The 16,984-nt window shown below is 38.7% G+C and overlaps 1 protein-coding gene across 14 annotated transcripts in view; it reads left to right on the forward strand.

Annotated features, from left to right (window-relative positions):
• Positions 1 to 16,984, forward strand: part of ARHGAP28 (Rho GTPase activating protein 28) — a 162,624-nt gene that overhangs the window by 89,885 nt on the left and 55,755 nt on the right. For 12 of the 14 annotated variants that reach the window (XR_014233997.1, XM_082353550.1, XM_082353556.1 and 9 more), the window contains 4 exons: positions 2,441 to 2,643; positions 4,879 to 5,096; positions 10,530 to 10,622; positions 15,698 to 15,790. Coding sequence is in view for 13 of the 14 variants with exons in the window: in XM_082353550.1 (XP_082209676.1) it covers positions 2,441 to 2,643; positions 4,879 to 5,096; positions 10,530 to 10,622; positions 15,698 to 15,790 (607 nt within the window). In the remaining variant the exon portion in view is untranslated. The remainder of the gene's footprint in view (positions 1 to 2,440; positions 2,644 to 4,878; positions 5,097 to 10,529; positions 10,623 to 15,697; positions 15,791 to 16,984) is intronic. The other 2 variants (XM_082353558.1, XM_082353551.1) reach the window with 2 other exon arrangements.

Genomic DNA, 16,984 nt, shown 5'->3' on the forward strand with positions numbered 1-16,984 from the left:
CAACCACTAGAATATGTCTGTCTTGTCAAACTAAAGAATTCAGTGAAGAACTCTTATCACCCAGTTATCAAAGTGACATAAAATTACTTTTATCATACAGCAAAGAATAAAAAAATAAAAGTGGATATCTAATATTTTCCTGAAATGCTCTGAGTTTTAAAAATAAGTTGGCTAACTCACTGCAAAACTAGAACTACTTACAGTCTGGTACAGTCTCAGGATCAATGATCAAATTCTAGAAATTTATACTGAAGGTGATTGAGAAATCTAGGATTCCTAGAGGTATAGACCATATGAGCACATGGAATTTTTTTCTTATTCCCCTTTCTTTTTGTACTCTCATGCATATCAGTGTGCTTTACATATGCTCTAGGACACGGCTAAGTTTGGTAGTAATCCACTGCTGCTCTGAATGTCAAAATTGAATTGTCCTAAGCGAGTCAGAATGCCACAGTTGGACATTACTATGTCATTGCTCTTTCCATCTGGATTTCTTGTTTTGGATAAAACAGCTCTGACCACACATTGGTTAAGTAGTCTCAACTTTTTGGTTCAATTCCACCTGGACCCAAGGAGAAGAAAGCAAGCGTGGAGGAGTTGCATACACACTCCAACTGGCAAATTAAAAAGAAAAAAAAAATCATGTAAGAATAAGAACAGAAGATCATACTGCATAGAGTAATTCAGTCATTCTTCCTGGTTGAAGACTGAAGTGTTGTATGTAATCAAACATTCTGTTCCTAAAAAGTGTAATATTTGTCAATCATATATCATAGAGTCAAACATTTAAAAATTTTTCCAGCTTTATTGAGATAGAATTGACATATAACATTGGGTAAATTTAAGGAGTACGACCTGAAGATTTGATGTATGTATATATTGCTAAATGATTACCACAGTAAGGTTAGTTAACGCATCCACCACTGCACATAAAATATTTTATTTTTATGTAAATCTCCAAACTCTCTCAGAATTCCAGCATTTTGGCGTCTGTCTCCCCTGCTGTGTCCCTTGTTTTTTAGACTAACATCTGTTGGATGTTTTAATGTCCTAAATGCTTTACGTGTGCTAACTCACTTAGTCCTCGCAGCAATCCCACGAGGAAAGTACCCCATGGAGCTGCTCTGTGCCTTGTTCAGCTGTTGTTTGCTAGGTTAGCAGTGGTCCTGCTGGGTGGCGGCGATACCTGGAGCTTCGCTGCCCCCCTAAGCATTTGGACCTTTCCCTTGGTGGTGATCCAGTTCTCCCTGAACTGAGTCAGTGCCCCACTTCCCCATCCTAATACAGAGATTTTCCGTTTAATGTCATGGATTATTTCCTCTCGTTAGCTCATTTTCTCAACAGCCAACTTTTAAAAAATGTATCTTTAAATTTAAAAATATTTGTTTTTAAATTATGGTACAATGTGCGACCTAAAATTGACCATATTAACCCCTTTAAGCCTACAGCTCGGTGGTATGAGGTACATTCACACTGTTGTGCAACTTTCTCCACCATCCAGCTCCAGAACTTGTTCATCTTGTAAAACTGAAACTCTCTACCTGTTAAACAATAACTCGCCATGCCTCCTTCCCCACAGACCCTTACAACCACCATTCTACTTTCTGTCTCTAGGTGTTTGACTACTTTAGGTCCCTCATGTAAGTGGAATCATACAGCATTTGTTTTTCTGTGACTGGCTTATTTCACTTAGCATGATGTCCTCAAGGTTCATCCATGCTGTAGCATGTGTCAGAATTTCCTTTCTTTTTAAGGCTCAATAATATTTCGTTGTATGAATAGACCACATTTTGCTTATCCATTGGTCTGTCAGTGGACGTTTAAGTTGCTTCTGCCTTGTGGCTATTGTGAATCACTGTTATGAACATGGATGTACATGTATCTCTTCGAGACTCTGCTTTCAGTTCTTTTGTATGTATAGTCAGTGGAATTGCTAGATATCACAGTAGTTCCGTTAGATTTTTTGAGGGACTGCCATGCTGTTTTCCACAGAGGCTGTACCATTTTACGTTTCCACCAACAATGAACAAGGGTTCCAGTTTCTCTACATCCTCGCCAATGCTTATTTTGTTTGTTTAATAGTAGCCACCCCACTGGATGTGAGCAGCCAGCTTTTTTCACTCTTCTCTGACATCACCTTAGATACTCTACAGGCGCTAACTTTTACTATATATGTTTTGACTAATATGAACAACTTCCCACTTTATGAGTGTGTGAAAGTTATAAAAAGTATTTTTGTGGTAATTCCCACATGGCCACAAAGTCATTATGAATTATAGAGAATGAAAAGGACGGGGCCACCGCTGACTGGAGGTTATTCCCTCAAACCCCTCTCTATCACACTAACTCCATCTCTCCATTGATATCACACCTAAATTTAATTTTGTGATTTGTAACATGAGACACTGATTTTCGTTAACAGATACTATTCTTTCCTCAGAAAATCCATTTCTCGCTGCCGAAGAATTAGCAGGATGCTCTCCAATGAATCCTTACAATCCCCGGCATTCAGCCGCTCCAACTCTCAAGCCTCCATAGACAGCACCTCCATGGAGGATTTCTGGCGGGAAATAGAAAGTATCAAAGAGAACAGCCTGGGAGTTCAGGAAGAGCAGACGCCAGCTGAGGCCAAGCCCCTCGATGGTGAGGTGCTAGATTGGTCTTCCCCTGTGCTGTCTTTCTTTGTATGCTCTCTTGTTCTGTTGGCAGGTAGAAATCATTCCACTAGTAGTTTAACAAGTGAATCAGTAGAATTTGGCAAATCAGCTGCCTGCTCCCACTGATTTATATCTGCTGGTCTGGCTCAGGGTGGCTTCTGTGTAAGGTGACATGACCTGAAGGAGGGCTGTCAACACAATCCAAATTGATCCCTTATGTATCACCACTTAGGGATGCTGTACCCGTCTGTTGACTTGATTCATAATCATCTAGCAGATTGAGTATTCTCATTTTGATGGCTTTTATATTTGTATACTTGACCATTAATTACCAAAAGAGAGAGACAGAAAAAAATTTACCAACATAATTCTGGATTAAAAATATTTAGCTATGAAGCATGTACTAGTATTAATGTATTTAGAGAATGGATAATCTAGTACTTCACCAAATAAAAGCTGTGTCAGGTATGTCAATTATACTAGTTTCCAGTGAAATTAAACAAGAAGGTTGAGGACCCAAAAAGTATAATTGTCCGTAATTGTCAAAAAGTACAAAATTACTCACCTGAGATTAAAAGCATAGGTTATCTTCTCCAGGTACTACCTATCGACAAGTAAATGCATAAGAAAGACTGAAGGTAGTTTAGTAAGTATCTAAGAATGTTTTCATTAGCCAGTGATTAACCTCAAGACAACTATCAAGATAAACTGAAACTTTAAAAAAACTTTTTTGTTCTTTATTCCCTTTCTACAAGCCTGTTTAAAATGTTTTCTCATTTTCTTGTAAAGCATGTGGGAAGGCTTTTGTTCATGTAACAGTGATAGAATAACATAAGCAGAGTCCAACGCCTCTGGACTGATGATTTGATAGTGTATTTGCTAACCGGTCAATTCTGCTCTTTAAAAGAAACCTTATTCAGGTAATGCCTGTTTACCATAGTTCCCAGAATGTTATAGTGTGTACAGTGTATTTTCTGTTACATGATGTTGTTATTCTGAATTCTTCATTATTTCCACACATCTAATTTATAATAGCAATTGATCCTCATCATGATGAATTTTAAGTTTTTTAGCTGCCTTCTGAGAAAAGGAAAGATTACCTAATGTTCAAAATAAGGAGAAAAGTAAGAGAACGAATATCTATTGAGCACATACTCTGTTCTAGATTTTTGCCATCTGTCACAAATTCATTAATAAAATAATCCTCATAACCACCTAATACTTTGGTTATTATTACCTCCATTTTGCCAAGAGGACACGAGATCTAGAGATAACTTAAAACTCTCCAAAGTCATTCAGTTAGTAAATGGTGGTTGGGATTTGAACCTGAATTTGTGTGATTAAAAAATTCTTTTGTGTGCCATTAAACAACTTTTTTTCTGTCATGGTTTTAGTTTAGATATTCATATTTTATCATTTTTTGAAATTGGCTGTTCAGATATGACTTATATTTAACTCTCTGGTAAGGAAAATTACCTTCCCAAATCTGCCAAATAACCTTACTCTACTAGAAGATACTTTAAAAATTTGACTTATTTAAAAAAATACAATACAGACCTTTTATTCATTCCTATAGGCGTTCCCACAATTATTATGGGAAAAAGAATGGTCTTTTAAATTTTTTTGAGGTTTAATTTACATACAATATAATATTAGTTTCAGGTATAAACATAATGATTAGATATTTGAATACACTGTGAAACAATCACCAAAATAAGTGTAGTTAAAATCCATTGTCACACATAGTTACAAAATGTTTTTTCTTGTGGTAAGAACTTTGAAGATCCTACTCTCTTAGCAATTTTCAAATATGCAACAGAGCATTATCAACTATAGTTACCATGCTGTACATGACATCCCCATGACTTATTTATTTTATTTTATAACCAGAAGTTTGTACCTTTTGACCACCTTTACCCATTTCGCCCACCCTCCACCCCTGGCCTCTGGTAAGCACCAATCCGTTCCCTATATTTATGAGCTTGGACTTTTTGCTTTGTTTTGTTTTTAAACTCCGCATATAATGAGATCATATGGTGTTTGGTGTTTTTCTTTCTCTGTCTGACTTATTTCATTTGGCATAATGTCCTCAAGGTCCAGGATGGTCTTAATATATTGTCTAGTGATTATTTCTTACTCACTGATGTGTACAGACTTACAGATATACATGGCTTCCAATCTCAGAATATTCTAACCTTCTCTTGGTAACTTCATCTTACAGAAGGAGAACTTGAAGCAGAGTGGTTGCAAGATGTAGGTTTATCAACCCTGATCTCGGGTGATGAAGAGGAGGATGGCAAAGCCTTGCTCTCTACTTTGACTCGAACCCAAGCAGCTGCAGTGAAGAAGAGATACAATACTTACACTCAAACCATGAGAAAAAAGAACAAGCAATCTGTCAGGGATGTCAGAGACATCTTTGGAGTCAGTGAATCTCCTGTAAGTAGTGAACAGGGCTCAAAAGGTTTGGTTTGATTGAGGGGAGGGAAGGGGAATGTGGAAAAATTATCAGAAAAGGTCAATCATCCTCTAGCTTTAAGAGGAAAGTAAAGCAGACAGCAAACTGCAAAATTTTGCAAATTTGAAACTTAAGTGATTATTTCTTATTCCCCATACAGCAGTCTCCCTGCACACAAAATTTATTTCCTTCTTTTGAAGTTGATCACTTCTTTGGTAATGGAGCAAGTCTTTGTGGATGGGATACACAGAGCCTTTACTTAAACCTCAGCACTGAATGGAAACTCTGTGGACAGGCAAAGGAGGCCCAGAGAAGTGGGCCCAAGTATTATGAGCAAGTCTGTGTAGTTTGTTTTAATTGGGGGTGAGGATGAGATAGTGGTTAGGGTACCCTTTATGTTCAAAGAAATTAAAATGGTGAAAAGTGAAAAATACAGCATTAATCAAATGGGCCAGAGAATGATTCAAAAAACCATAAGGGAAGCATCACATGTTTTCTGAGAAATGGCTGGTTGAAATTCCAGCTTACCCTTGGCTCTTCCACGGCCACAGTTTTACTTCTGAGGCTGAGTCATGTCCTCCTATTTCTGTGGTGGTTTTACTGGTAGCTCTGCTTTACAGTTCGCTCATTCATCCATTTATTGCATCATTGCAGTGTTGCACTGAAATAATTGCATCATTGATGCAACAGATAATTACTGGATACATTCTCTGTGCAATTCTTATATCAGGTTCTATGCAGATAGGATTCTTGGAACTTCGGGGTAATTCATATATAGGAAAAGGGGAACTTGATATTCTGCTGCAGTCACAGGTAAAGTTGCCTGGGGCAAGTTGGTTAATCCCTTTGATTTAGGTTTCTCATCTGTTTAATTGTAATATCAATAATGACATAAATTAAAACTTCAAGGATATTGGGTAGCTGGCATAACTGAAGACAGTCTCTAATTTGAGTTAGTTTAGGTTGTCTGTAAGTCAAATCTTCTCTTAGATACATTAATCACAGTGGGGTGTTGCCAGGGCAGCTCACATATACAAAGTTAAGCTTTGTATTTGTGTTTACAATGTCCTAGAAGAGCGCTGTCCTTTAGAACTTTGTACAGCGATGGAAATGATCGATTTCTGTGCTGTCCAATATGGTAGCCCCCATCACATGTGGCATTAGCACTTGAAACGTAGCTAGTGTACGTAAGGAACTAAAATTTTAATTGTATTTCATTGTAATTGATTTGAATCTAAAATGTCACATGTGGCTTGTAGCCAGTATAATGAACACAGTTCTAGAATCCTCTGCTGTATATAATGATATACTCAAGGTAAGCCATTTTGAGTTCTACGCCGTTTGAACTTTCAGCCTAGTTGAAACCTGGGTCTTCTTGGAAGGTGAGATTGTCTCAAGCTGTAACTGAGTAAAGGTGATGCCCGCAGCTTGAGGCTAGGGCTCCAGCCACATGGGTCCTGGACAAGATGCCTATCAAAGAAAAGGTTTACCCTGCAGGTTTAAATTCCCTGGGTCATTTTCCAGTTATCTCCCGGATCATCTTGAGAGAATCCTAAGACCTTGGCCTACATGCATCCTTTCCCCGTTTCTGTTTCCAGCTACTTCAGACTAAGATTCTTCCTCTTCCCTAGCAAACTGCAAAATATGGGTCTATAGCTTCTCCTGAATCCTCCAGTAACTCAAGAAAATGCATAACTAGCCTCTCTAGGTTTCCCAAAACTTTGCACTATAGTCACATAGAAACAGTGCTCCTCCCATTTCTTTCACTTGGACCCCGAAGGAAATCGTAAGGTGGGCACTTAGCATTAGGGCTTAAGTATAAAACGAAATGAAGAGTCTTACTTTTCCGTAACATGTAAGTGCAATAAACTGTTTGGTGTTTAACTCCAGCAAAGGCAGAGAGAGGGCCGCATTCTTGGTGGGCAAGGGGAGTAGCCCCGGGGGCTTTTCCTCCTGTCTGCCTTCCTCTTCTCCCACACACCCCCCAGTCTTGCTGCTGAAGCCCCAGTTCTAGAGAGAATGGGGAATGAGGCAGGGGGAGTGGTCGCAGGTAAAAGAATGACCATATATTCCAGGGAGTAGAGGTTTTGTGCTGTCCTGAGAAGTGGGGCATCTGGAAGTCAGGGAAAGCCTGGCATTGTATTATGCTGCTTAAAAATTCACATTGTTCTTTGTCAAAAATGTAAAAAGCCATATAAAGCCAGCCTGTTAAAAATATGGTATATTTACAATGTGTAAGTGCTAATAAACATTTCCACAAGATTTTTTTTTCCTAAAAAATTCAGCATCTGCTTCTGCAGGTAAATAGACTTGGAGGTTCTTAGAAATATACCTAAACTTCTAAGTTTCCTATTTGAATTTGACATCATGAATACCAGTTCCTCCCTCCTCCTTCTTCTTCTCTTCCCCTCTCTCCCTTCCTTATTCTCTCCTATTCTTTATTTCTGTCTTTGTCATCGTTTACCTACATTAATAGAACAATTACATAAAGTTTTCATTACATTTTCTTAATGAAGTTTTAACATTACAAGTTGCATAAGGTAATTTTGCATTAATCTTAGAATTATGAATCTGACCCACTATACTCACCAAATGAAGATATAAATAATTTAAAAAATAGATATGTAGATTATCCTAGTTCTTTTCTTAATTTTTTGCAGATAGAATCCCAGGTTCAAAATCATTTTTCTTCAGAATTTTGAAAATATTTGTCCGTTATCTTCTCTCATGCACCATTGCTGTGGGGAAGCACAATATCTACATCAACTTCATTCCTTTGTATACAAATGTGGAAGCTTTGTGAATTTCATTTTTATTGTTGGTACCTTGAAATTTTAACAGTTTTACTTTTTTAAAAAATTCATCCTGGTCACTACCAAGTGAGGTCTTTCATTCTTCAGCTTGTTCATTCTGCATATTTTCTTCTAATGTTTAAAACAAGTATTTATTCCCTTCATTTTCTCACTGCCTCCTTCTAGATATTAGATGATTGTTGTTAGATGATTGTTGTTAGATGATTGTTTCATTGTTTGGATTGAATCTCAATATCTCTTAAATATCCTGTTATATTTTCCAAGCTTTGTTTGTGTGTATGTTTGTTCTACATTCTTGGCTGTCCCTTCAACTTCATCTTTTATATCATTAATTTGGCCTTGGTTGTATTAACACTTTTACCTTTCATTAATTTTTAAAACTTTAATAGTCCTCTTATGAACTTACTGAAGCCCCTCCTTTCCCCTGATTTTTCCTTTATTTTGTGACCTGTTCTTGTTTCTCAGCCGCAGTAGCCTCTCAGCACTCTGAAGGTACTAAATTAAACCTTAAATTACAAGGTTCTCTTTTTTTCCTTGAATTATCTCTTTCCTTCAGGGTCATCTGTTTATTTTTGGCATCATTACATTGCTATTGACCAATTGACTTTAATCTTTGGATATTGATTTATATTCATTGATAGAGAACTAGATTGACTGATTGATTAGTGTAGGTAGTAGTCATATATTTCTTATGCAGTTATGTAGACCCGTTTTCTCCCAAAAACTCTCCCCCAGAGCAGGAGTCTGGGCCTGTGTGAGTGGTGAAGTGTGTCAATGTCAACTGTCACACTTCACTTTAAGAAATAAATATGGTATCAACGCCAAAGTAACAAGAGTCCTGCAGAATCATAGTTTGTTGCCTTTTCAGGCAAACCCAACTCTCCTTTTTATACTCCTGTCTATATCCTTTTAGAAGGCCCCAATAAAGTGCAATTCAACATTCTTTCCATCCGGGACCACCGCACCCATACTAGGACAGCCACTATCACTCCCAAGGCAGGTGGTCACTCTGTAACCAAGGGGACACTTGGGTTTTATCCTGGAATTACATTTAGCTGCTGCCTGCTGTTCTTCTAAACAGCTGTTGCCTTCTGAATTGGGCGATGCCTTCCTGCTGTTTTTATCTTCATTCTGGATATGTGCTTTTTCTGGATCAGCATTTACCTTCCACACCTTTTTCTCTTATACCTTTTTTCAGGCCAAAGTTTTTCTCTACCCTTATCAAACCGTTCTTGCTTGCTGTTTATCTTCCAGGAGCATCCAACAATTTATGTTCTGCTAATGGAAATGTTTAGTGGTTTCTAGATCTACTCTTTGAGAAAGGTATCTCTTTGACATTTTGAGTGATTTGCAGGGGGAGGAGAATGTGGTATGTGCATTGTGATATCTTGATCCAATTTTCCTATGTTGATTTTTCAGTAGTATTTGTTCCTTTCAAAAAATGTGGTTTTTTCCTTATTATAAAAGTAATACATCGTCTTTAATGGAAATTTAGAAAATATGGACAAGCGAGGTAAAAAATGAGTATTTCTATGGGCCCAAATAAAATTTTATGATTTAATTAAATATCCAATGAATATAATTTTCAGTGAAATTCTAACCATAGAAGAATAGAATATTTAACCCTTGTTTTGGTAGAGCTCTTAATACACTAAATCACAGATATTAAATCACCCTTTGGATGCATAATACAAGGTCTACAATCCATTTCATCATGAGCAGAAGTTCAGTGCTCAAACAGATTTTTTCTAATATTCAGAAGATGTGAATCAATTATTACCTTCAGTAACACATTTAATTGAGCAAAATAGTCAATCTAATATATTTCCAATTTCATAATTGATAAACAGTTAAAGGTGGGACTAACTCATAATTAACTGTATAAATATAGGCATACAGTCCTTAAAAAAAATGTTATATCACACATATACATTTGACTGTATGGCACAGAAAACCCAAGAAATCATGAGTTATACAAATATGAATTTGTTTTTTCTCTCTTTCAGAGGAAAGTGATCTTTGCTTTAGCGTAGATCCAGCTTCCTTCCATCTTTCTATTTTGTCTTTCACATGTGGCCTTCATTCTTTTGCTTGCCAAGGGGGCTGGGCCACTCCTGCCACCATGTCCATGTTCCTGGCAGTTCCTGGAACTTGTACCAACTGACTCTATCTCTCTGACTTCAGTTTCCCAGAAATCTTACTTGGTAGAATTCCAGCTACCTCTCATTGCCTAGAAATGTTATACAATCATCCTTAGCTGCAAGAGAGCCTGGGAAATTGATATTTTTTCATTGTACACAAAAGTTCCTGAAAAAAAAAATCAGGATCCTATTAAGGAAGACACGTGACTGGGTTTGGGGCAGGCGGTTGACAGTATCTTCCACACGTACCAGTGTCTGTCACCGGGCCTGGTGTGTGGTGAGCTCCCAGGACTGGCTGCTAAGTGACCAAATGCAGTGATCAGTGCATAGGCGGTCATATCTTTGGGTGTCTCAACAAGTCTGTATGAATGTGCACATCGTATGCGTAACACGTGATTAAATGCAGTTGCCCTTGGGAGAACATGCCTGAATAAAAATGCACTTTCATTTTTCTCAATAGCCAGATGATTTTTGTTGTATCCCAGCTCCTCTTTTGGATGTGAACCCAGATGAAGAAGGGATGCCAGCAGTTCCCTGCAGAAATGGTCAACTGGTAAGACAGAGCAAGGGGGTCCAGAGAAGTGGTTACTTCAAGGCAGCCTGGAAAGTTTAAAAAAAAAAAAAAAGCCTACTTACCTTGTAACAATGAAGAAAAAAGGGGACTCAGACTCAGGAATGAATAATTAAATAGTTAAATCCGCAAATACTATGGGGCCTACTTGTACCTACAATAACAAAAACAATCACAGCTGCAGCTGCAGCCACAGCCAGAAGTCAGTACATGTGGGAGGTCATCAGCTAAACTATTGTTCTCTTTGCTGAGTGCATAGTGGAAAATTTTATGCTACTTTCTATAAATCTTTCAAAATTAATCTAATTGTCACCGTAAGAAATATTTTGACATTTAAGTTACTTTCTAAATGTAAATATATTGTGGGATGCAGCACTATAGCATCTTGAATGTGTAACAATAAATGGAAAAAGTGCACAGTCTTGCACAGGAGGTAAACACGTTTTATTTAGAGCCCACCTCACCCAGTTTAGTACAGAGTTTCAAAGAGTGATGATCTGAGTTCCAAACTGTCAGTGAAGCTGTTTCAGTGAAAGAGATGAATCTCATGCTGTGATCTGTACCTCCTGGCATGAGGCCTGGGTCCTCTTACTGAAGTGGTGACCCTTCACCCTGAGAAGGACATGGGTTCCTGACATCTTCCTCCACCTGGACTCATGGCAGCAGAAAATTTACAGTAAGAGACCTTCCTCTATCACGCTTCTGTGTGTTTCCTTCTCTTTAGCTCTTTATTTTCTTTCCCAGCAGAGGAAGAGGGATTCTTTGTTGTTCTAAGAGTAACCCCTGTACCATTCTTGATCTGATGAAGATGATGATGATGATGTTTAGATTCTCTACAGTTTACTTTCATCTTGCATATATTTTATGTGGGGCACTCTGTCCACGTCTTCCAATTGTCTCGATACAGGCTAGCCCCTGGTCCCTTCCAAAATTCTGCTCAAGGGTTTGGATGTGGCCAATTTGTGTTCTGGCTGCTCTTCTGTTGCCTGAGGGTAGGTCAAGGTCTGGAGGTGGAGGGTGGTCAGCTGGGGCTGTGAGCAATCCTGTTTTCAGATTTTTGTCTCTAATTTTTTTCTAATTTCATTGCATTTCTCATAAGAGTGTGAACTCTGTCTAGTCAGAGGTCTTTACATTTTCTGTTGAGTTGGAAGATTTTTCCCTCGGTTCAGGGAGTCTTCTATACCATCCTTCCGGCCAGGACCCTTGATCCAGGCATTTGTTCCTCTCTGCCCGCCCGCTCCCCTTCACAGCAGCCACTGCCTCTTTTCTCAGCTAGAGGAGGGGCAAGTCAGAGTAGACACGGGGTGTTTTCAAAGAAAGATTTCTATGAGCTTTTCACCCCACCTGCCTCTACCTACTGTTTTGATTGTCTCCTCTTCACCCTGGGGTTATAGGGATGGCTCAGCACATGACCCCTGACACTGGAAAGGTGAGACAACAGCAATTTATTACATGTTCTCACAGCCCAGGGAGGGAGGGCACCGCACACCATACAGAGCCACATGTGGGGTGCACTTGGGAACAGAGTGAACAACCAGGCTTTGTAGTATCAAGAGGGGGAGTGCCCCCCTGGTTCTCACAGAGGATGGATTGGCTTGTTTGAATAATTCCATGGGTGGACAGGGAACTGAAACCCACTACTCAGGGATAAGCAAGAACTGTGTCTGGCCCCCTGGGTAAGGAGTGTTGTCTTACTAGGGGACCTTATCTGAGGGAGCAAAGTAGGAGGGGAACTTGGGCTTAGACCACTTACGGCCCTCCCGGATGTCAAGGCAACGTGTAAGAGTGAGTCTTATTTTAGATCTTGTTGCCTCATTGACACTCCACGTCCAGCCACGGACTCACATGATGAGTCTATGCTTATTTTGTTTCTTTTCTCTTTTATCACTATCCCTTTTATTTCAATGCTTTGACGGTCTTGTCATCTTTCAAAGGTTAAAGGCAAGTGTGGTGACGAACACACGAAGAAATCTCCCACTGAGGTGGACGAGAACGATAAAGTTTTATTCCAGCCACACCCCTGAACTACTCACCAGTTTATAGAATGAGAAAGCAGTACTGCTCTGTATCCCTGGAGGAGGATGAGGGCTAGCCTGCCAGAATGACCACAGAGAATAGTAGAAATACTAATTTCCATAATCACATATATTACGAACTGTTACATCTTCTTAGCAGATTGCATCTTTTATCCTTTGAGTAAATCTGGCAAGAAATATCTCTGGCTACTAAATTTTAATAACTAAAAAGCTTAAATCCTAAACTGGTTAGTATCAGTGTGCTAGGCTGTTGATCATTTCCTTTCAGAAATTTGTAAATATTAATCTATTTGCTTTTCATATAGTGTTAATGTTGAGAAGTCTGATGCCTCTCTAAATCATTCCTTTATTTGCATCCTGCTCTCATTTTTATATTTCTGAAAGCTTTCAGGTTTATCTTTGTTGTTAGAGACCTGAACTGCCATCAGGATATGAAATCTTTTTTTTTTTTTATCATGATCCAGCACTCAACTTTTTGTTTCTGAAACATGTTTCCTTTCAGTTCTGAACATTCTTTTCCCATTGTTTCTTTTACTTCATTATCTCCATTTTCTCTCTTCTTCTTTTCATTTCTTACATTAAACTCACACAGCTCTTAAATTGTCTCTTATATTTCCCATGTCTTTTTTTTCCATTTGTTCTGTATGCTAGCAGATTTTGTCTGCATCATTTTGTGGAAACCTAATTCTAATTTTTGTCATGAGTGATTATAATTGGGTCCCTGTTGATTTTTAAATTCAGCGATCATACTGTTAATTCATAAGAACTCCTCCTTTTTTCACTGATTTACCCTTTATTGTTATAGTTAGTCCTGATTTATGATTGCAATAGTCTCTCAGATCTCTTTGAAATTATTAAATCATTATAAGCCTTTTTCTCTTCCCTCAATTATCTCTTTCTCCCAGAATGTATATCACTATACTTTTTTTTCAAAATGTTGATTTTCTCCACAGCTGACTTTTTTATAATGTTGATTTTTCTCCAGTGGCTGATGATCCTTAGTGATGGTCTGGATTGACTAGTTAATGACTTTTAGGATATGTCATTGCTGTATGATTTCTCTGCCATTATATAGATATTTTCCCAAAGGGCTCTTTGTTGAATAAGAGCGCTGACTTTGGGTCCTGTGTAAGCAGTAAGGTATGTGAGCAGTCTGTGAATGGACGTTATTTTAACAGCACACATGGGTGAGTCCGTGCATGTGTGCATGCGTAGACACACGTACATGCACACGTACACACACAGATACACGCATGCACATACCTTCAATGCCAAAGGGAGAGTGGCAGATGACATCATTCCCAGAAAAAACTCATGTTCTCCTTTTATTCTCCCATCCATGTCTTTCATGAAGGTCCAGAGTGACCTGATATTGAGGTCTGCTTTGGTCCCAACCCTGGGCATCTTCCCAAGGCAGGTAGTTCACTTCATTCAGAGTGCTTTCCTTGGGTCCATACGTGGCTGCTGTCTGCTGTTCAGTGTAAAGGGAACTGTTCGGAGTTCTGTCGGGCCCTTCCATTAAGGAAACACTTTACAGTAAATTATCCTAGCCGTTGCCGTGGGGCCCCTTCTTGTCCTGTGTGGTTTCCACTCTAAGCTTGGTTGTTGGTCTGTTTGCTTTTTTGTGGATTTGCCCTTTCTTTGTCTTATGCTATTCTTAGGCTGAGAATTTCTCTACAATTATGAAATAAATTACTTACTTTTTATTTTCCAGGAATTTCTAACAATTTTTAATCTGTTATTAGAACACTTTGTTGGTTTTCAGTGCCCTTGGAGCTATACTTAAAAAATATGCCCTTTCTCTAATTCTGAGTGATTGGGAGTGGTACACCCTCTGACCTCCATCCTGACCTAAGTTTTCTTGTACTGCCTTTTTAGCATTGTTTCCCCTTCCAAGGAGATGTGTGTTCTTCATGGCAATATAATACATACACATTGGGGGAAAGTTAGAAAGTATGGAAAAGCCAGATGAAAAATGTGTCTAAGGTCTCATGTAAAAGTTTATTTCATTAATATCCAGTATGCTTAATTTTGCAAAAAGTTGCTTTAGTCATGGAGTAGAATATTTGCATCTTATTTTGGGAAATGCCATTATATCACAAATGCTGCTAAAAATCTTAGAGCGTATGCACAAGGCCTACAGTGCAGCACATCACAATTAGAATAGTCTCAAATCCATTTGCTGCATAGTGAAAATCAGAGCTTTTCCAATACTCAGTGATGGGAATGAAATATTTGGTTCAGTCATATGTGTTTGTGAGATAATCAGTCTAATGTTTTTCCAGTTTCATAATGAAAAAAAACCCCTGAATACTCTTGCTTTTGATTTCTAAATCACTCCAAAATACAGTCATAAAGTCTGATGTTTAAATAGCATAGTTTAATCAGTAAGCTTCCTGACTTAGACAATTAGAGGTTTATTTTCCTTACAAAATAAGAAGTCTGCGGCTGGTTTGACTAATATCCCTCTCATGGACCTACCAAAGTTTTATCTTCCCATTCTGTTCCACTCAGCATACAGGCTAGTATTTAATGCTTACAGGATGTCTGGGCATCGCAGGTCCCATGCCCATGTTCTGGGAGGAGCGTCAGCCAGCTGATTCCATGCACTTCAACAAGAAAACATTAGCCTTCCTGGATGCTCTACCAAGTAGGGTTTCACTCGAATCTCTTTGGACGGAACCATCACATGATCACACTTAGTCCTTTTAGATAGACACACAGCATCTTGGAGCAAGATCATGATATTCACATGTTAAAGAAGAAAAGAAAAGTGGGTTTTGGCAGGCAGGTAGCAGTGTCTGCTTTTGAGACTCATTTCTTTTGCAGTGCATGACATTTATGAGGCTCAATATCCTTTTGGAGGAATTGGTGAATGCTACCAATTGCACTGTAGTCATTAACTCTGTATCTCCACATGGCTGTGCATTTATACAGATTCTAGTGTAATGTATAATTGAATAAACAATCACATTGGGAAAGATATGCCTGGATAAAAATGACTTTCATTTCTTTCATTAGCCAGGCGATACCTGTGACAACCATCCTAGTCAGTTGGGCGGCACCCAGGAGGAAAAAGAGCTGCCGGGAGTTATCAAAACAAGTGGTTCCTTGGTAAGTGATAGCAGGAGAACTGGGGGTAGGGATGAAAAAAGAAGCCGTTCCTTTAAGACAATCATGCAAAACTTCAAAACAACGCAACATAATTCAGGTGGCTGGACAACTACAGCTGTCAACATGCCTACCTACCTTTATTCGATTTGTAGGAAGCCGTTCAGCAGTAAATGAACCCGAGTTTAATAGTTAAAGCCACAAACAACTACATGCTCTATTAAAACAGATACAAACCCAGAAAACCAACGATGGTAGGCATTTCTTTATGACAGATTTAGTTCCTTTCCATTTTTCTTTTATTTTGAAAAATTCTCGTAAGAGTGTTGGTTCCATTGAGTCACAGCTCCACCAGCTATGGACGTCAGGTCACAGGACAGCAGTAGGTGTCCTCAGGTTGTCCACTATTTTCCTGGTGCAGGGCGAACGCCAGGCATCTGAGTTCTGACCACACTCTTCACCCTAGGTGTCTAGTGCCCCTCCCCTTCCCCATCCCCCTGCTTTTCCCCAGAGCCACTTCCACTCCTCACTTACCCAGAGGAGGGCGAAGTCAGGCAAACATTGGGAGAAAGATCCAGCTTTTGTCAGTTTACAAACGGGAAAGATTGCTTTATTTATGGTTTAGACAGCCTGTTCTCACGTCTGTTTTTACTTGCACTTCTATCCTAAGCTATCTTTTCTCTCCCTTGGTGGAGCTTATGTACTCTACTTTTCCTTTGATTTTTCCATTCTCATATTCCCTCCCCTAACTTCCTCCCAGGTAGAAAAAAGCAAAATGGTGAATCCAATAGGTTCCCTCCTCCCTACTGAGGTGGTATTGGGGAGAGACTGAGTTTCAAGGGCTCTGCTCATATTGACCCCAGATGTGGTTACTCACACCTTCAGTTGTTTTCCCTCATGATTTGGAGGATATAGTAGTTGTCTATTTCAAAAGTGTCTCCATTTGATTAGGAGGGAGGCGGATTTTGGAAAAGAATTTACATTATTCCTGGAATATTTCTCTCTGACCACCACTCGTGTGAATGTTGCTGGAATTCTTTTTTCTTTATTTCATTATGTTTTGTTGACTCTACTAGGTTTTAGGAGAGAAAGGCTTGGTCATTGACTTAACTCTCCCATTTTATTCCAGAATATAATACCTATTGTTTACAGAAATAATACATAACTCTTTTTTTAATTTATTTATTTTATTTATTT

This window comes from Balaenoptera borealis, assembly GCF_965194805.1.
Source record: "Balaenoptera borealis genome assembly, chromosome: 14".
Taxonomy (NCBI): domain Eukaryota; kingdom Metazoa; phylum Chordata; class Mammalia; order Artiodactyla; family Balaenopteridae; genus Balaenoptera; species Balaenoptera borealis.